This window comes from Tamandua tetradactyla, chromosome 1, assembly GCF_023851605.1.
Source record: "Tamandua tetradactyla isolate mTamTet1 chromosome 1, mTamTet1.pri, whole genome shotgun sequence".
Classification (NCBI taxonomy): domain Eukaryota; kingdom Metazoa; phylum Chordata; class Mammalia; order Pilosa; family Myrmecophagidae; genus Tamandua; species Tamandua tetradactyla.
This window is the reverse complement of record NC_135327.1, coordinates 13394987-13417004: the sequence shown is the minus strand read 5'-3', so window position 1 is coordinate 13417004 and position 22018 is coordinate 13394987. Positions and strand designations below refer to the sequence as shown.

Here is a 22018-nt window from a genome sequence, read left to right as displayed (position 1 = left end):
GTGTAGCTGATACAGACTAAAGAATGAAGAAAAATATAGGAGAGAGTAGAAAACTGAGAGGAAATGGAAGATTTGAAGTTTCTGTTGAAAGTGAGTAGTTGAAACATGGAATAGGCAGGGAGGTACTAACTGCGACTAGGAAATGGCCAAAGGAAAAGTTGTAAAATCTAGTATTCCTATGTATAGGCTGCTGTGACTGGCATTGATGATATTAAAATTTTACTATAGTCACTGTAAAATCATAAATTAGCTAATCACTTGAGCACATCTTAAGAAATTTACCAGAGTCATAAAGTGTTTATATGCATTAGATGTACTATTTGAAAATTATTGGTGAATTACTAGAAAAGGAAATTGATTTATGAGACAGTTCTTTTCACGTTATTAGTGTTAAGTGTTTGCTATCTGTTAAGTGGCAGGATTTTTGGTGAGCGAGATCTACAAGGTTTCTGGCCTCCTACAACTACTGTCTAGAAGGAAAGACAGATGGTTAGATAAGCAACCATAGTGAAGTATGATAATAGGAGCACCAAAGCATGTTATAAGAATGGTAACAGGAAAACCTAACCTGGTTTTAACAAGGTGTACTGGGGGAAAAGACATTCACGCTGATATTTTGACATGCATTGATGATAGGTTAAAAAAGCAAAGTAGATTGTTACTGACAAATAACATGAGCAAAAGCCCCAGGGTAAAGAATGACTTGCATCTTCACAAAATTGAGAGAAGTTTTTTTGAAGAATTTCAGTAAAATTGGACTAATTGTGTGGTCTGTTTTGAAACAAGCCTGGTGCGTTGATCAAATATCGTAACCATTTTTTTCCTGCCTGTAAAAGTAGCGGATACAAACCTTTGAAGCAACTCCTCAACTAGCTTATTTTCCATAAGTTTCTAAGGGTTAAGGACATCTAAGAAACCATGAAGATTCCCTGGGACCCCAGATCTACTTTTCCTAGCCACAAGCTGGATTTAGATTAATTTGTGATTGCCAGCAGGTAGACTATGAGTTGAATTTGATTCATGTGTTCCTTTTTGACTGTATTTTCAGAAATCTTTTCTTTAAAAGTTACAGTTTGTGCCTGTTTGAAAATATTATATATCCAAAAAAGCTGTCTTTTAAACCTAATCTAGTCTTGTGGGGGGCAGCCATTTCTTTTAATTCTGATTTAGTATTGTAGTGTGAAACTTTTGATTAGACTATCTCCATGGAGATTGTGGCATGCCCAGTTGTGGGTGTGATCTTTTGATTAGGTAGAGATGTGACTCCACCCGTTCCAGGTGGGTCTTGATTAGTTTACTGGGATCCTTTAAAAGAAAACATTTTGAAGAAAGTTAGAAACTACAAAGCTTACAGAAACTTCAGAGCAGAGCTGACACAGATGCCAACCCTTGGAGAACAAAGACACATATGTTTGGAGACCAGCAGACATCTAGATGTTAAGCACGCCAGAACCTGGAGAGAGCCAAGGGAAGCCAAAAGGTGAAAGCCAGCCCCAGAGAAATAAAGTAAGGAACCCCACAGGAATAAAAGTAGAAAGCAGTAGAGCCTAGGAGCAAGGGACCAACAAATGCCAGCCACGTGACTTCCCACCTGACAAAAGTGTTCCACACACATCAGCTTTCCTTGATTTAAAGTATCTTCCCTGGATGCCTTAGTTTGGACATTTTTATAGGCTTAGAATTGTAAATGTAAATTTGTTAAATTCTCCCCTTTAAAAACTGTTCCAGTTCTGGTATATCACATTCCGGCAGCTTGTAAGCTAACATACACTTCTAAATAAAAATTATAACTGAAAAATTATAACTGAAAAATTATAATTGAAAAAAGTGGAACTGGTTGTCAAATCAATTTCCTGGCATTTATAATAATACGAAGGGATACAGGTAAATTGGATAAGTATGTATATATCTGAAGAAACAGGTTCAGAGGGGGAGACTTCCAGGGAAGATGTTGGAGTAGGACCTCTAGTACTTTGTCCTTCCACCATAGCATTCATTAAACACATACAGACTGTCTAAAGTTCTGAAGTTCTGAGGCTCTGGAAGCCAGAAGAACACTGCATAGCACATAGGGAGGAGCAGGAAGAAGAAGCTAATGAACTACAGAAAAAGACAGTGATTAGCTCTCCCCGTGGGGTGCCTGGCATTGCCTATCCCTCATTTTTGCAGCGTGCTGCCTGGAGGTCCACTCCCTGGCTGACTGCTGTTATCAGAAATGGACATAAAAATACTCTTCCGGGCGGGCCGCGGTGGCTCAGCGGGCAAAGTGCTTGCCTGCCATGCCGGAGGACCTCGGTTCGATTCCCGGCCCCAGCCCATGTAAAAACCAGACAAACAAACAAAGTACAATAAAAACAAGAAAATGTTTAAAAGATGTTTCCCTTTCTTCCTCCCTTCCTTCCTTCTCTCTGTCTTTCCTTCCCTTCCTCCCTCTCTCTTTAAAAAAAAAAAAAAAAAAAAAAAAATACTCTTCCCCAAGAACAGAATGAGCATGGCCAAGCACTGATCATGGCTTTTGATTAGCATACTTGGATCCCTGGGTCCCATCGCTCAGCTATTATTTCAGCTTACCGTGGACAAAGGCTCTGGCAGCCATTGTTTCAACCGTCCCTAATAGAGATGGAAGTGGTGGAGTTTTTAAGATGCAGTGCCTCCTTAGAGCAGTGGGGAACAGTTTGCTGAAGGTGGCATCTGCTGGGAAAGCCAAGAAAGTACAGCTTTGCAAAGTCATCAAAGACATTTTTAGAGTCCTTCCTAATCCCTTCCCTAGGGTACTTTGGAACCAGTCTGCACTTCCTTCAGAGGTCCCTGGCCCTGTTGTGATTGGGAGATATTGACAACTGACCTTCAGAGTAAATTCATCAAGATACTCAGATACCTGGACATCAGCAAAAAATTCACACCATATTAAGAAACAGGAAGATATGGCTCAGTCAGGGAAACAAATTAAAACTTCAGAGGATAAATAGAATTTGGAACAACTAATCAAAAGATGTTCAAGCAAATTTCTTAATTCAATTCAAGGAGATGAAGGAAAATATGGCTTAAGAGATAAAGGCTATTATTAAGAAGACAGAGCATGAAGAGGAATTTGAAAGTATAAAAAGAAACAAATTATGGGTATGAATGGCACAATAGAGGAGATTAAAAATACACTGGAGTCACGTAACAGCAGATTTGGCCAGGCAGAATAAAGAAATAGTGAACTAGAAGACAAGGCAATCGAAATCTTACAAACAGAAGAAAAGGGAGAGAAAAGAATGGGAAAAAATTGAGCAGAGTCTCAGGGATCTGAATGAAAGCATAAAGCAGCACAAACATACCAGTCATGGTATCTCAGAAGGAGAAGAGAATGGAAAAGGGGCAGAAAGAGTATTTGAGGAAATAATGGCCAAAAATTTCCTGGGTCTTATAAAAAATATAAATATACATGTTAAAGAAGCACAACGTATTCTAAACAGAATAAATCCTAATAGCCCTATGCCTAGACACATATTAGTCAGAATGCCAAATGCCAAAGATAAAGAGAGAATTCTGAAAGCAGCAAGAGAAAAGTGATTCATCATATGCCAGGGATATGCCATGGATCCACAATCAGACTAAGTGCCAATTTCTCATCAGAAACCAAGGAAGCAAGAAGGCAGTGGTATGGTATATTTAAGGCACTAAAAGAGAAAACTACCAGCCAAAAATTCTTTATCCAGCAAAACTATCCTTCAAAAATGAGGGAGAGGGGGTGCAAGGGTAGTTCAGTGGTAGAATTCTCGCCTGCTATGTGGGAGACCTGGGTTCAATTACCAGTCCACGCATTTCTCAGAAAGAAGCAAAACAAACAAACAAAAAATTCAACAAATGGTGCTACAATAACGGGATACTCACATGGAATAAGAATGAACTGTGACCCCGCCATACAGCATACAAAAAAAGGGGAGGGGGGAGAATTTAAAATATTCACAGATAAACAGAAACTGAGAGAGTTTGTCAACATGAGACCTGCCCTACAAGAAATACTAAAAGGAGTTTTGCAGGCTGAAAGGAAAAGACACCGGAGAGGCTTGGAGTGGAGTAAAGAATGAAGATTATCTTCATTTTAGTAAGGATAACTGAAAGGATGAAAAGAGTAAGGGAAAAAAAATAGATCTGGCTAATAAAAGCCAAAGAATAAAATTGTTGAGTAAGTACTGCATTTACAGTATTAACACTGAAATTCCCCCAATCAAACAATAGATTGGCAGAATGGATAAAAAAGTATGATCCAAGTATATTCTTTTTAAAAGAAATTTACCTACAGGTGTTGGAGAGGATGTAGAGAAATAATAATACTCATTTATTGCTGGTGGGAATGTAACATGGTACAACCACTGTGAAAGGCAGTTCTTCAGGAAGTTAAGTATAGGATTACCATATGATCCAGCAATAATGCTACTAGGTAGAACTGAAAGCAGGGACTCAAATAGACATTTGTACACCAATGTTCATAGCAGCATTATTCACAATTACCAAAAGATGGAATCAACCCACGTGTCCATCAGTGGATATGATGAATGGATAAACAATATGTGATATATACATAAAATGGAATATGATTCAGCTGTAAGAAGTCCTATATGCGCATTGTGGATGAACCTTGAGTACATTATGTTAAGTGAAATGTCTGATACAAAAGGGCAAATATTGTATGATTTTACTGTTTTAAACTAATTATAATAAGCAAACTCATAGAGTTAGAATCTAGCATATAGGTTACCAGGAGATAGATTGAGGTTAGAGATTGAGGAGTTGTTGCTTACTTGTACAGAATTATCATTTAGGCTGATAGGAAAATTTAGAAATGGATGGTGGCTATGGTAGGAAATTATTGAGTATAGTCAAGAGCACTGAACTGTGTAGGGGAATGTGGTTAAAAGATAAAACACAGAGCTATACAACCAAAGTGAGTCCTACTATGGATGATGGACTATGGTTGGTGCAACTATAAGAATATTCTTTAATGAATTATAATAAATTATATTAATGTAAAGTGGCAATAATAGGATATTAGATGGGGGATAAACACCTAATGTAAATAATGGACAATAGATAGGGCTTTTTAATCATCGTTCATCAGTTATAAAAATTGTATGATTTATTTTTTCAATTTATTTATTAATTAAAAATTAAGAAACAAAATAAAACATCAACATACATAATCAGTAATTCACAATATCATCACTTAGTTGCATATTCATCATTTCTTAGAATATTTGCATTAATTCATAAAAAGAAATAAAACGAACACAGGAAAGAAAAAGAAAACAAACAAACAAACAAAAGATTATACCTACTATACCCCTTACCCCTCGTTTTCATTGATTACTAGCCTTTCAAACTAAACTTATTTTAGCATTTGTTCCCCCTGTTAAAAAAATTGTATGATTTATTTTTAAAAGCATTATCATTAATAGTGACCGATGTTCCTCACCAGTGCAAAGTTTTGGTGGTAGGTTGGTATACAGGAATCCTCTATTGTATGCGTGATTGTTTTGTAGACTCACAACTTTTCTAATAAAAAAATAAAACAGGGATTCTAATAATAATATCGAAATGTATTTCAAGTAAACAAAGATGCCCTGTTATGAACCAACTATAGAATCCCTAAGAAATGTGAAACTGTGGTGAAATTTCAGGCACTTGCTAACCTGATATCTAAATACATAAAATAAAGGCTGTAAGGATAAAAAGAAATACAGTGATAAAAATCTTTAATATGAACTTTCAGACTTTAAAAGATGAAATAGACAAACAATAACTGATAATGGAATTAATATGTATGTTTATGTAATTTATATCTATATATATTTTAAAAACAAGCCAGGGTGCATGGGTGGGTCAGTGGTAGAATGCTCGCCTTTCATGTGGAAGACCCGGACTCGATTCCCAGACCATGCACACACACCCCCCCCAAAAAAAAAGAAAAACAAGCACAGTGTAAAGCCTATAAGAATTCAAAAAATAGGAATAGTAGTAAATTTCAAGCATTTAACCTAAATATTCAAAACACACATATATACACACTTGGAAATATAAGGTAAGATAGCCAGAAACAGTAATTTAATTGAAATGAATTAACACCAATTTAATTAAACACTAATATAAATGCTAATTTAACTGAAAATGTTTAACATAGACTTTGATAGAATAAGCATGCTAAAAATGTGTCTGAGTAATATATTAATAGGATTTATTTTATGTATAACTGTATTTCAAATCCTGTTTAAGCGTTGCTCCTTCTTTTCAAGAGCCAATGGAACATTTAAAACAATTGCTCATTTATCAGATCATAAATAAAATACCAGTAAATCCCTAATAATAGAAATAAATGCAGCCACACTCACTACAATTTACTACTATAACTGCAAAGTAATAACAAAAGTTATTTCTCAACTTGTTTTATTTTAATATATACTTCTTCAAAGCAAGTTTCAAACTAAGTAACATACTCCTTCTCCTGTACATTTTAGTTATTGCACATTTAATTATTTTAGTTATTGTTTAATTTAGTTATTTCAAATACAAAATTTGAAAATATATCTAAGAACAAAAATATTCAAGATATTAAAGTAGGTATTCATCATTAGCGTGAAAATTGTATATCTGATTTTCTCTAAGTTGAACCTTTGCTTTGCCCACAAGTTGATTTTACTATTCAAATTTATTTTTCACACATACAACTAATAAAAGAGTCTAGTTAAAATGATTAAACTACCTATTTCAGATGATTCATCTACCAACTTTTGGCTAAAATACTTCAGAGATGTTGAAAATAATACTTTTTAAAAAATTTATAGTCAATTTATTTTCAGAATCTGAAAGTTTTGTTTAGATGCAAATTCTAGTTCCAGAAGTTTAATAGGTCTAGAAAGGAGGATAACATCATATTCAGGGGAAAAAAAAGAAACTAGTTCAGCTTTTATGAGATGATGATATGGTGATGATGTCCAGTGGATTGAGAAGTAATGGGTGTAACATCATATTTCCAATTTAGCGGGCCTCTGTATGAGGCTTGACAATATACATTGTATGAACTTCTTATCAGTAGTTATTAAACTGGTCTGTGGACTGACTGACTACATGCATCACAGTCACTTGAGGGGAGCTTTTAAAATAGTGTTTCCGGGATCCTTCCTGGGCTGATTGTAATGTAGGTGGTCTGTAATGGGCCTAGGGTGTCTTATTTTTAAGAAACTCCTAAGTTGATTTTGATATTTTCCTCCCCACCTTTCATTTTTATTTTGAAGATGGATTTCTTTCCTTTAGAGCAGATTTTTCAGCATCAGCACTGTTGACATTTTGGGCTAGATGATTCTTTGTTGTGGTGGACTTTCCTGTGTATTATAGAATATTTAGCAGAATCCTTACCTTTACTCACTAGATGTCAGTAGTGTCCCACCAGTGTGGCAACCAAAAATGTCTTCAGACATTGTCATGTGGAGGGCAAAATCACTCCGGGTTGAGAACCAGTTTTAGAGCAAGTGAGGCAAGTAGCAAGCTCCCAAGTATTAACACTTGGTACTTAGTAAAAAGAGGAGAGCCATTTGGTCACTTCATTTTTGCTGGAATGGCAGACACATATCTGTTGTTCCATTCTTTGGACTAAGAGAAAGATATTTTCAGATTCGTTAATTATACCTAATTTTTGCTAGGCTTGTACTTTTTGTGGCATTTGTCTAGATTTGTAATTATTCACATTCTCTTTCATTAACCAGACAGTAAATTCTCTGATGACAAGGACATAGAGTCTTTTGTTTATTGCTTAGTACTATGTCTGGATCAATAGTTGTTTTGCCAGGGAGGGAGCTAAGAGCTTTACTTGCATTATATCATTTAAACATCACATCCACTATTATTATTCCCATTTTACAGATGAAGAAACTGAGACTTAATGAGGTTAAGAAGCTTGCCCAAGGCCCAGCCAGGATTTAAACCCAAATCTGTCTAACTCCAAAGTTCACTCACACCCTTAACTTTAATACTTTATTTCTAAGTTTATTCTGAGCTTGGACTTGATTTGCAAAAGCTTCAAAATTTTATAAAGATTTATTTTGATATGCTTTTTTGTTTCCTTTGTTATAGCTGATGATTGATATGTGTTTCAGATTTTAAAGAATGTGGAGTCTTCCAGAAATGTTCAGCCACATTTCCTAGAATTTTTGCTGTCCCTTGGCTGGTCAGTAGATGTGGGCAAACACCCTGGTTGGACTGGGCATGTTTCCACAAGTTGGTCTATTAACAGTTGTGATAATGGTGAAACATCTGAACAAGGTAAAACTCACAATGGTGGTTTTTTCTTGTTTTGTTACTCTTGATTTTTCCCCTTTCTAGTGCGTTTAATTGATCTTTTTTCAAAAACAAAATCAAAGGAAAAGTTTCCCCCCTAATTCCAGTTCTTACAGGGGATCACTTTGTAATATAGCTTGTATATTTTTCCAGAATTCCCCATGTATATAAACTACATATATGTATATGTTTATTATATGTATTTGTTTGTATATATAGGTACACAGACATATGTATATATAGTTGTGGCTAATTAATAGAAAATTAATGGCTTATTTAACACAAGACTAGAAGTCCCTTTTTTATTAGTGAAGAAATTCAATTTCCTATAAAAGTATTCTATTAAGTATTTGTTATATATAACAAATAATACATACTATTTCCTATCAAGTTTGGTCTAATGAATACAGTTTTCTGTAATAGGTGTGTTTTATAAACTTTGTGGTTGTCATAGATCCATGTTAAAGGTTACATTTTGGGGATACTATATTTTAAAAAATCTTTCTGTAACAGTTGACTATCTGTGAGAGATTTTTGCCTTTCCCTACTTACCTTTTTGAAGAACTGTAATGATGTTAACAAGCACCAGAACAAGTATAAATTTAAACTTAAGGTCTTTAATAATCCCGTTTGGCTATTGCTCTTCGTTCCTTTGTCCATTGCTTTGAGTTTTCAGAGTTCCGTGTCAGCAAGATTATACTCTTTCAAGGTTTCTCATTAAATACCATTGTAACTTGTAACATATAGTTTCTTTTAATTTCTGCTAAGGCTGAATCAAAGTATTTAGGGATATACTGTAATTTTTATTTCACATACCATTGTACATATGCTTGAGTATATACATGGCTAACTTCCCATAAGTAGAGTTGTTAAATCAAAGGATGTGTAATTTTTTTTCATTTTGATGAATATATCAGTTAGATGCTTGTAGTTGCAAGTAACAGAAAACCTGGAGCAAACTGGCTTAGAATTTGAAGTTTCTTTATTTCCTCACATAACTGAAAATTCCAGAGGTTAATATAAGTTTTTGGTGTCATTTGATCAGCACTCCTATTCTGTTTCTCTGCAATTTTTTTTTTAGCTCTGCTCTCCATGCATTGGTTTTGTCCCCATCCTGGATTCTCTCATAGTGCAAAAGCAGTTCCAGACATTATATTCACATACCACATTGTCCTGAAAAGGAGTGTTTGGCTGGGTCTTAGAAATCCCTAACTCCCAAAATTCTGAGCTATACATGATTGAATCCTGAACCTATCTCTGTGACAAAAGAGATGGAATGACCCTTACAGCTGTAGACAAGTTAGAGCTGGTGTAAAGGATCAGTCCCACCTACTCTTCCTGAACCTGCTTCATACAAATAAGCTAAAGGTCCTGTTAATCAGGAGTGGTCATAGTGTCAGAAACAATGAAATTAAAATTCATGATTTAAAGTCTGTGTAAAGATATTTAATGAATGTTTATGCTATATTATTCTCATACACGGATTGGTTCTAGTTGGAAATATACCTTCTACTGTTTGTTGTTTGTACTTTATTAACCAGTTTGTTATGGATTTTCATACTGGATTTTCCCACTTTTTGTAGGGAGTAATGTAGTGTTTTTCATTCCTAGATGAAGTCATTTCCTCTGAAGATGTTGGGGCTAGCATTTTCAATGGACAGAAGAAGGTGTTGTATTATGCTGATGCCCTTACGGAAATAGCTTTTGTGGTTCCTTCTCCTGTGGAGTCCTTAAGTAAGAGCTTTTTTTGCTTTATGCTGTTTAAGGATCTATTTTTGTATTCAATGGTTTGTGCAATATTATTGCATTGGAAGAAATTTTGAAGTCATTTAGGGCATTCTTCAGTTTCTAAGGCATGATAGCTTAAGATTATGGAAAGGTAGAAAATGTTATTTCTTCTTATAGGATTATACTGATTTTCTAACTCTTTAAAATGAATTTTTCTAGTCTGTTCATTTAATTCTCTGATTATGCTTGAGCTCCTACCTACTTCCTTATTTCCATGTGAGAGCCTTTATATGGAACCTCATAGAATTGATGAGAAGGATCTCATTACATCTGACTGATATCTAACACCAAGCAGGAGAAACTTAAGTAGCCTAGAAGCAGATGGCAGTCAAGACTGTTATTAAGTATTAGGAATGATAATTACTTCTTAGTCTGAATTCAGTCTTGTTTTGCCTAGAACCTTTGTTTTTTTGGAAAGTATGTGTTTTTCTTCATGCCTGACAGTAAGTGAAAACTTCACCTTTTTTAGTGAGACTATTCTTTGAATGAAACTATCACCTTTTCATAGTCTCATCTCCAGGTTTATGATTTTTCTTGTGCCTTGCCTTGGTGGCTCCCAAACCTTTGTACTTGGGCCCTTGAATTTCTTTTTGTAGGCCCTTTCTGTCTCAGACTCTGAGACCACTTGGGTCTGGCAGGATGGGCCTTCCATGGTCTATGTCTGTATCTTAGCAGCTGTTTACCTTTATGTCAAGGTTGTTATCTGCCAGACCCCAGCTGTACTCTGTGGGCTGAATCCTTCTTAGTGTCTTTGGCCCAGCCTGTTTGTACAAACCCAGTTTTCCCAGGGCTAGGTCCATTTCCTTGCACTAAACTTCCTACCATGGGATCTTTGCCTCCGGTGATGAAACATCCCCTATGCCAGCTTCACCCCTGCTCCAACTCAGCTTCCTCTTGTGTCTTAACATTTTATTCTCTTGGTTTATTTTTATTTATTTTTATTCTTGGTGTGCTTGTCTCCAACCAGATTGCTCCTTAATCACAGAGACCATCCTTTCTATCTCTTGGATGGCACATTGCTACATCATTGAACTTAAAATCGAAATACTTCAGAGAATAACAGATGGATTTTGTTATATTCTACATCTGAAAAGTCAAATATTTTCTTATTATCTCAATTTCTCTGTAGAGCTGGAGCTGGTAAACTTTGGCCCATGGACCGAATTCAGCCTACTAGGGATAGTTTTTACTTTTTTGAAGGGTTGTGGGGGATAAAAATTTTAGAAGAAGAATATGCAACAGAGACTTACATGGCTAGCGAAGCCTAAAATATTTACTACCCGATATTTTACAGAAAAAGTTCGCCAAACCTTGCTCTAGAGGCAATGCTTTGTTTAAGTGACTTAAATTAGACTAGTTAGCATAATTAAACACTTTTGCTCCAAAGAAATAGAAGGTATTATAATTGACTTCTTTTTTTTTTTTTTTAACACCATAGCTGATTCATTGGAAAGTAACATCTCAGATCAAGATAGCGATTCAAATATGGATCTTATGCCAGGAATTTTAAAACAGCCATCCCTGACACTTGAGCTTTTCCCCAATCATACAGACAATCTTAATTCCTCACAGAGGGTAAGTCACTTTGTTGATATATCTCAAAAAAATTATAGTGAAATAGTGATAATTATAGAATCATGATGAGAAGCTTTTAACTTCAACCCAGAGAGTAATTAAAACAGAGTACTGATTCATTCATTAGTAACTTAAATTTTCAAAAATAAAATTCTCATTCTTTACTTTTTTTCTAAGCCTACAACAAGTAGTTTCATTCCAAGACAGCCTTTGTTGTTTTCCTTGATTTAGCCATTCTGATACCATGCTTGATCCTTCACCCATTCTTTCTCAAGCCTAGGTTTTTATTCAGTCCCTGAAGTATACACTAAAGTCACAGCAGTGACCTTATAATTGTGCCATACTCAACTTGTCTGACATAGAAATGATAGCATTTTGAAGAATAGTTTGGTATATGAAATAGATGCACCAAGTAAGACAGACAGCAGCTAACAGCTAAGGGTTTTTGCTTTTATTCTTTTTTCTTACCCTATAAGATGTTACTTCTTTGCTATCTGTATTTTCCCCCATGTTACCTCTTAATCATTACTGGAAAGTGATCTTGATGCTTAGTAGCATAGAATCAATTCATAAGTGTAAGAAGATTAACTTAGAACAAATAAGAAAAACAAAAGAAGTGTAAACATAACTGAAGCCATTCTCCCATTGTACAAGAACTTCTTTGGCTCCTTTCACAGTGAAAATTATTTTTAAGTATATGCTTAAAATAATATGGGAGAGGTTTTCACCTCCTTTAGGGAAAAATATAAAGTTTTGTAAGTCTTTTTAAAAAATGACTTGAAAATCAGGAATTGCCATATTAAAGAAAGGTTTCACAGAACAGTTCGGAAATTAACAAAGTCAGTTTTAGGTGGTAATGCCTGATTTTAGCCAGCTTTCTCTCCTGTTCAGTGATTGACTCAATTCCAGGATAGTTATTTCCAGAGAATAACAAATCTGAAATAAATAAAAAGCACCATGTTTTTATTTATTATTTATACTAAGAAAAGAAAACTTAAAAAAGAAAAGTCATATGATTATCTCAGAAGTAGCAGTTGACAAAAATTCAATACTCATTTATGAGAAAAACTCTTGGCAAACTATGCGTACAAGGGAATTTCTCCAAGTTATAAAGGGCATCTACTAAAACCTGTAGCTAACATCATACTTATACATTATTCATTATTCTAAATGTTTTCCCTCGGACATTGAGAATAAGGCAAATGTGTCTGCTTTCACCGCATCTGTTCAACATGGTATTGGAGGTCCTAAAAAATAAGGCAAGAAAAAGAAAATTAGAAGAGAAAGATCTTTGGAAACAAGATTTGCAAGATGGTTTGAAAAGTACTTGGTGGGAATGTTTAGGCAGCTTCATATTTTGGTTCTCTCAATTTATAGCTCTAAAAGGAGAATGGGAATATAAGAAATCTAAACTGAACATAGCAAATGTTGTTAAGAAATCAAAAAGGAAAGGGTTTGAAAGTAGTAGGGATGTTCTAGCAAATGACTGCTGTTGCAGAATAGCCCCATAAAGTACCCAAAGGAGCCCTCCATGACAGTATAGGCCACAAAGCTCAGTGATTAAGAGCAAAAGCTTTGCAGTCAAACTTAGGTTTGAGTCCTAAATTCAGTCAGTTATTAGTGTGGCCTTGGGTAAGTTCTCTAACCTTCCATAAGGGGAATAATAATGCCTGTATCACCAACTAGTGATGAGATTAGATTAGACAAGGGACTCTGTATAAAATACTTGTCACAGTGCCTGGTACAGAGCAGTATAAATTATCCTTATACTGACAATTGTTATTTAGATAAGAAAATTCACGAATTCAGAAACAGGCCTTGTGGGATATTGTGAACACCTTAAAAGCTTCTTAGGAGCCATGATGCTAAGAAAATCGTTTCTGAATGTCTGTCCTGGTTTGGGGGTCATTTCTTGGTCCAAGTCATTTTCTGTGCATGGTAGAATAGGGACAGAATCTGGGGCCTTTACTGTCTCTTGCCATCTGGTAGGAAGATTTGTATACTTCTGTGTTAATAAGGAGTTTTATTTTTAAAATTCAACTTAAGTAAAGGGCTCTCCTCCTCTGTATACTTTTTTTAGGGCATATGCTCAGCTCTGCTGCATCCTCTGAAAGTGGTGGGGCTCAGAGTGCCCGTTTGCTAGATGGGAGTTGCATAGTCTTCATGGCCTTGCAAAGAAAGAGGAAAGCCCTTAATTGTGGGGTGAAGGGGGGGGCAGGAGGCTAGAAGCAAACTGTATGACGATGAAGACCCAGGCAACTCTTTTTTTTTTTTTTTTCTGACAAGATAAAAGGATTTAGTTGTAGACTACCGTAGGAAACATTTGGTCTGAGCACTAGAAATAACTTACAAATGGGGCATTTTAGACATTAGGATGTCCAGACAAAGTATTGATGTTGCTGTGATGGGGAAAATCTGATGCCTTCTGCCACAGAGATAGATTTACATCTTCTTAAGCCCTCATTAAGACATTGCATGTGAATAGCCTTTGCCTTATAATTGTTCCGTATCCCTCACTTTATTTCTCTTTGACAATTTTAGAGACCTGTTTCCTTGCTATAGGTTGAGACTGATAAGGAAGAACTTTTTTGCAAATGTATTTCACACTTTTTTCCTGGAGTTATTTCCACAACTTGATACTTCCCTTTATTTTTCTGTCTCTTGCATCAATAGGCATCTTGATAAATGCATTACTGGGTAGTTTTATTAATCCAGCTTTTTTCCCCCCGTCTCTTCTGTTTTTCTCTGCCGCATATAGCTCAGTCCCAGTTCCAGAATGAAAAAGCTGCCTCAGGGTCGCCCTGTACCTCCCCTGGGACCTGAAACCAGAGTTTCTGTAGTCTGGGTGGAGCGCTATGATGATATAGGTACTGTATAAGAATTTTGTCTGTAAATAGAGCTATAATAGAATGACAATGACTTCTGATTATCTAAAGAGAGAGACAGCATAGGTTTGGTATGGTGGACAAAATTGAGATTGGAGCTCAACAATTCTGGGTTTGAATCCCAGCTCTACCACACAGTCAAATTTCTTAGAATACTCATCTGTGAAATGGCAGTTTTTTCACTTATTACCTTGTGAAGATATGATGAGACTAGCCTTTAGTTGTTCTTTTTAGGTATCACGAATAATGTTTTTTGACAGTTGGTTTCACAAGTCACCCTAAGGCCCCTGGAAAGGGGAAGGAGGAGCACTTCACTCATCCTGTTTACACAGCACTCCTTTTTTTAATCAATTTTATTGAGATATATTCACACACCATACAATTCATCTGAAGTATACAATCACTGACTCACAGTATGCAGCACTTCTTTTGATGAGTCTAATACACCTTCCTATCTAGGTTTGATGTAAAAGTTAACTTGCCCTTAAGGGGCAAGTTATCCTCTTATGGATAAGTTTCTCATGTTTTTTACGTAAGTATCATAAGAAGCACTAGAGATACATTCGTGGTCTAGAATCACTTCCAGCTCGGAGTTGGTAGGAAAGTGTTGTGGTTGCTTTCCAGCCAAGCGCTCAAAGACCACAGATCGTGTTCTCTAAAATATCTCTGCTTTTGATGAGCCTAGCTAAAATGTTTCTTGAGGGATTTTTTTTTTAATTTATGGGGAATAGTTGGAATTTTATATATGTAGATATATATATTAGGATAGCACAATCCAAATTGTTACCCACTTATATAAAGAGGTTAAGAAATTAGGTTTCCTGTTATTTGTTTGGGGAAAATGAAGGAGATATTAATTGTAATGCTTTTTTTTTCTTCCAGAAAACTTTCCCCTCTCAGACCTAATGACAGAGATCAGCACTGGTGTGGAAACAACTGCAAATAGTAGCACTTCTCTGAGGTACACTATTCTTATTTGCTTGAAGTTTATCACCATGTTCATATATTTATATACATAGATACACCTAATTTTTTAATAATATATTCATTATAGTGGAATAAGGAAATAAAGGATTATAACAAAAAGATAATAAGAAACATAACTAGATTAGGCAAAAAGAATAAAAAATGAAGTTTGTCGATCAAATTAGCAAGGATTTTTTAAATGGTATATTCATTGCTATTTTATGTTGATCTGGATCAAGAAGAAAAATGGAAAAGGGGGTACAATTAAGTATTAATGAAAGACCATGATAACAGGGTAGCAGTTTAGATAGGAATAAGGCTATCTGGATAGGTAGTTAAAATTTCCTAGATAGATGAGCTATTTAATATTAGGGGAAAAACTAAGTCAAATATGATACATGTTTAATATGTATTGAAATTTGTGTTTTACCTGCCCATTATATAGGCAAAAAGGATAAAAAGAAAATAATATGATTCTAAGAATAGTAAAAATATTATTTTAGACTCTATAGTTTTCAAGACTTTTTGCCTGTTTTTTTTTTGTTGTTGTTGAAACAGATCTCAGAGGGACAGTGTATTAGTTACGGTTCTCTAGAGAAACAGAATCAACAGGAAACACTCGCAAATATAAAATTTATAAAAGTGTTTCACGTGACTGCGGGAACACAGAGTCCAAAATCCGCAGAGTTGGCTGTGAAGCTGACGATTCCGATGGAGGGTCTGGATGAGCTCCATAGGAGAGGCTCACCAGCCGAAACAGGAAGAGCCTGTCTCTTCTGAATCCTCCTTATAAGGCTTTCAGTGATTAGATTAAGCATCATTCATTGCAGAAGACATGTCCCTTTGGCTGATTACAAATGGAATCAGCTGTGGATGCAGCTGACATGATCATGATTTAATTCTATGAAATGTCCTCATTGCAACAGACAAGCCAGCACTTGCCCATCCACCACTTGGCCAAGTTGACACATGAACCTGACCATGACAGACAGTTATCAACCCTTTTTTATAGATGGTCTAAATTAGATTTATAGAGGTTATTCCTCAGGGTCACATATCCTACATATGAAGGAGAAAGTTATCTGAACCCAGGCCTCTGACCCCAAATGCTAATTGCACATTTTGCACATCATCGAGCTACCCCCAAACTTGATATTTCAGCTTTGAGTATTTTCTATTACCTTACTTTAATTGAATTTAAGATTAATTTATTCTAACTTTGTCGTATTATTGTCAAAATGAAGTCAAAGATAGTTTAAGTTTAACATCATTTAAAAAAATTTCTGGAAAATGTCATTTTTTAAAACTTCCCGTTTTTTTAATGCTGAAGTATCTTAAAGCAAATTACAGATATCCTGACATTCCACTTCTAAATACACTAGTACGTAGCTCTACAAAGTAAGAATATTTTTAAAATAGCTAAAAAATAATATTGAAATAATAAAATTAGTAATAATTCTTTAATAAGCATCTAATAGCCAGTTCATAGTCACATTTCTTCACTTTTCCCTAAAGTATCTTTTATAGCTGGTTCTTCAAACCAGCATCCACTCTGGTACCATGCATTACACCTGATATTTATTTCTTTAATTCTCCTTAATTCAGAAAAGTACTTTTTTCTTTTTTTTTTCCATTACACTGACTTGCTGAAGAGACAAGAATAATAGTCATAAGGTAGACTTTTCTTAAACTAGTTTAGAAGAGAGCTTTAACTGTGTTGTACTGCTTTGTTGTTTTTTAATTTACTCTTTTTAGGTCAAAAGTTGTCATGGCTATATGGTTAGACTATAATATTTGTATTTTACTGGAACAATATTTACTGGAACATTAGCAAAGTTTAGAATTTGTCTTGGGGACAGGATTACTATAGGATTCATTTTGTTTGTTTGCATGTCTGGAAAGGTTTGATTTGATGTTGCTTTAGCCAAATCACTTTACCCATAGAAAGAAAACTCGTTGTGTTGCAAAAGGAAAACTTATATGTGGCATCACAGAGTAACATGGGTACCTTTGGACGTATCTGATATGTACCCGACATACGATATCTAACTCACTGTTCTCTAAAGGTGCATCTGTTATCTGTTCAGAGGCCTTGAGGGCCTTGATCCTGCCCAGACGTAGCCATTTATGACCCTCGCTGAGGAGGGCAGTTGTTGCTGGCCCAGACTAACAGCCTTTTCCTCCTCCCAAAAATTATATCAGGTATTCCCATAATGGGCCTAAACTGTGTATTCCTGCTTCCACTCTTAAGATTTCAGCCTTGACTGTCATGGAGTTCACTGCACACTGGCCAGCCCCACTTTGTTCCCTGCAAGATGGAGGAACTAAGTGAAAGTCCCAAGGGTGGTCGCTAAATTTGTAGCTCCTCGCAATAGATTTCTCTGACCTTTCCTTCCACCCTGGGACCCAGTGGTTTTCTGAGCATATTTTCTCAGCCCCTTTGTATCAGAATCCTAACCCTAATCATGGGCATTTAGGACCAGGTGTCAACAGGGCGTTGGCACCTTGGGCTCTTGGAAGAAGATTCTGAGCAGGCTGATCGCTTGGCTCTTCTGAAACCACTACCTGGCAATAGGTCCCCTTGGTATTCCTGTGTATGTATGCAGGACTTCTGTTCTTGTGTATCTTGTCTAAAAAGAGTCTTGTCTTTTCTCAAGATCTACCACTCTAGAAAAAGAGGTTCCTGTCATCTTTATCCACCCTTTAAACACTGGATTATTCCGGGTAAAAATTCAAGGAGCCACTGGAAAGTTTAACATGGTCATCCCTCTTGTGGACGGGATGATAGTCAGCAGGCGAGCACTTGGTAAGGTCTTCATTTGTGGCTGAAGGGCTAAAGTTTCCTCTTTTACTTTTATATTTTATAAGCCAAATAGAAATACAAATAAAGAAATGGTGCTCTTAGTAAGTCCCACATGTAGAACATATTATAGTTCTTACAAAGGGAGCATGTTTTGTTCTGTTTTTAAGCAGCTTCATCTAGTGAATGTCAGTAAAGCTGTAATTTACAAACTTCTAGTATGGGAAAATGAAGATAGCTGCCTGTAATCCAGGGAAGAAATGTTGGGCCAAATTTTGAATAATTTTTCCTTGTCATTATGTTTTTCTGATGGTTTTATGTTGGCATTGCTATGTTTTTCTCTCTGGGGTCTGGGAGTTTTACAACTAGAATTAAAATAGTTTGAGTATGCAGAGGGTAGCTCACCTGAATACTCATAGTTCTCCTAGCTGACTGTCTATTAAAAGTTATTTTTAAACCCTCTTTTTTTTAGGTTTTCTAGTGAGACAGACAGTGATTAATATTTGCAGAAGAAAGAGACTGGAGAGTGACTCCTACAGTCCACCACACGTCCGCCGGAAGCAGAAAATCACTGACATTGTCAACAAGTACCGGAACAAGCAGTTGGAGCCAGAGTTTTATACTTCACTTTTCCAGGAGGTTGGATTCAAGAATTGCAGTTCTTAGACCATTGTCTGTTTAGGACTATTTAACTCCGGTTTGGGGACTATAATAGCAAAGCAAAACTATATGACAGGTAATCACTGTAAAAATAAAAACAAATCACTCCCCAAGAGCTTACTGTTTAATCACCAGAATAGAAGCAACATATTATAAACCCATTTGATAGAAAACTTTCGGCTTTCTAGTGAAATGGGCTCCCAGACACAATCATATTCCTGCTGGTAATGATGATATACATTTTAGCCATAAATTTTTTTTAAAGTGACAATTTTAGTTAAATATATGCCTTTTCAGGAGAAAGGCTTTTATGCATCTCAGTTAAACACATGCATTGTTAGTATCAACAAATTTGCAAGTTAGAAATTGAAGATAGTTTTATACTTCACTTTTCAGGAGGTTGTGTTCACAATTAAAGTCTATTGCTGAATCTTTCAGGACATTTAAAAACTCAAAAGGTGTTGATAGCATGAAGAAGGAATGAAATCTCAGCCTTCTGCTCACTTGTAGGTCCTTTTGTTATCCAGCTACTAAACTGGCAAAAAAAGAGAAAAGAGCATAAATGTTTTTTGCTCAAATAAGAAGTCTAATATTAAAATACTTCATATTTCCCTCCACATGTCAAAAGTTGTCAGTTTCATCACTGCACAGAAGATCAGTCTGAAGTTTCCATTTCTAGGAGACCCAGGAACAGATCTAAAGTGAAGGCATGGCCCTGTCCTTTAGTGGGGACACAAATGAAGTTTGTGGGGTTAAAAGAGAATGCCGATGCCTACCACACTTTCTTCATTATGGTCGAGCTTGGTAACATAATGACAGGTTAAACATTTGTAATTCCTTGGTAATTTCTTGAGTAAGTGTCAAGAAATGTAAGTTCACAAAAAGGATTGAAAATTATTTGGTTTCATGCATTGTCTCTTATTTCAGGACCAAGCTAGAAATGGCAATAGTTTATGAAGGATTCTAATTTGGGGTTCAGGAAGTAGCCTCTCAACTCTAGTAATTCAGGTCTCTCCCACAGATCTTACTAGATTTCATCAAAATTAACAAACATTAGTGACCACCTCCTTGGGTGGCTGCTGTTAGAAATGGCTATTATTGTCCTGCTGTCTGGACTTGGCCAACTGAAGGCACAACAAATTCCTGCAAGGGATTTGGAAATACTTTTGTTACCTCGCTGCTACTTTTCTGCTAGGGATGAAAGTTTTGAGGTGGCCAGACCCAGAACATCTATACAAGGATTCCAGTTACAATGCTAGAATATACACTGCTCATTTCTACTATTCTTATCTGCTTTCTTTTTAATAATTAAGATTATGTTATATTAAGAAAATAAGTGACATTTGAAGTCCAAAGAAGAATGATCACAGGTGTATAAGGGGTTTTCTCACTTGAACTGTGACATTAGTAGATTCTGTAGGTCAGAGCTGTAGTGCTCTATTTCTTTTGATTTGATGTTTTGATTGTTTAATTTGTGTGTGGGGGGGTGTAAGACCTAATTTCCTATGCAGTTATTTCTATTCCAGAAGTGTGTATCTTGCCACTGTGAGCAAGATTCATGGGCATAGCAGCTCTTAGTTTTAGGTTTGCCGTACCCTTTTTATCACGTTTGATTTAAGCTCAGGTAAAGTAACTCCACCTTCTGTAACTTCAGTTTCTATTCAGGGTATACTATTATTTGATAACTTATTTCCTTTTTAAGCTGGGCAATAAATTGATGTTCCCAGATGGTAGGATGGGAAAGGGATGTATAATAAAGATTAGCAAACTCTACCATAAAAATCTTTTAATAGCTCAGCAAGTAAAAAAGGTGAAGTTTGACAACTTTCAAGGAAATTCCAGATTGATATTTCAAAGGGGGAAATAATGGGCCCTTGATCTAGCTAAAGTGAACAAAGAAAGGTATAAATTTGTGTGCAACTTATAACATTCCAGAGGTTAAAAATAACTAATGTAGTTGTTGTACTTCTTAAGTATGATTCTTCAGAATCATAGTTCTCATGTCAGAAAAATGTATGGGTGTGTATGTGTTGAGGGTGGGTTTGCTGATCTTTTAGTTAGGTCCAATTTCTCGCAACTTTTTGTAATTGTAATGGCTTTGATGAGTGAACAGCCATGTTGAATGCAGTTTGTAATCTAAAAGATTTTGTGGTCTCCCAGGGAAGGAGGAATGGGTTCAGTAATGTGTAGCCCTTGAAGGCATGAAATCTCCAATGTATACAGCATGGAAAAATATATAGTATAAACATCCCTAACTGGGCTGGTTCCTTCTGCTCAACATCTAAAACATCTAAACAAAGGGAATGTGTAAGAACTTTTGAACCTTTCATTAGTACATGTTTTTGAGTTCATGGTCACTCATTTTACCCAACTGCCTTTGTTAAAAACACTCTGAGTAGATTGATACTGGAGGTGTATACTTAGTTAAGTCCATGTGATAAATTTGCTAGCATATCTCCATAACCTTTGAGGGAAGCCAGGACCATTTTGGTCTGCGGCTTTAAGTTTAGTTGTCACCTGTAATGGGTTGCTGTTACAGCTGCACTGGGGGCTGCATGAGTCTAAGAGGAAAGCATCACTCAAGAGACAGAAGTAGGTAGCCCCTTGTACTCTCTTCTCAAGTTGTTTTGGGGTCTTTCCTCCTTTCTGGAGCATTGAAGTCAGTAAGGAGGGCCTTTGCCTTTTAAACCCTTTCTTTGTTCAAACTGCTCTCCCTTTAGTCCAGTGTTTCCTCCAAAAATCCTCCCACCCCCCCTGCTTCTGTCCATTGGCCCTTTAAAAGAAATAGTTACATGGTAGGCTGACCTCCTGGCCAGATACACACATTGATGTGAGATCCTCTGCTTTCAGGTCCTCTATTTCAGAGCAGCCCATTCTCTGGATTCATTTATAAATACAAAGTATATCTTTGGCCAGTCCTATCAGTTGCCTCTGGGTCCATGTGGGGCCTTCACAAAGTTATTCTACATAGCTGGAGAAGCATTTGTCAGGCTCTGCAGAACTTCAGAAACTTCAAGAGTATTTATTT

The 22018-nt window shown here is 36.0% G+C and overlaps 1 protein-coding gene across 6 annotated transcripts in view; it reads left to right on the top strand.

Annotated features, from left to right (window-relative positions):
• The window catches only part of RALGAPB (Ral GTPase activating protein non-catalytic subunit beta), a 107846-nt gene extending 86601 nt beyond the window's left edge, over positions 1-21245 (top strand). For all 6 annotated transcript variants that reach the window (XM_077168768.1, XM_077168782.1, XM_077168774.1 and 3 more), the window contains 7 exons: positions 8136-8301; positions 9928-10050; positions 11543-11679; positions 14438-14546; positions 15447-15525; positions 18188-18336; positions 18803-21245. In XM_077168768.1, the coding sequence (XP_077024883.1) occupies positions 8136-8301; positions 9928-10050; positions 11543-11679; positions 14438-14546; positions 15447-15525; positions 18188-18336; positions 18803-18996 (957 nt within the window). In that variant the 3' untranslated portion in view covers positions 18997-21245. The remainder of the gene's footprint in view (positions 1-8135; positions 8302-9927; positions 10051-11542; positions 11680-14437; positions 14547-15446; positions 15526-18187; positions 18337-18802) is intronic.
• Positions 21246-22018: the final 773 nt, after the last annotated feature.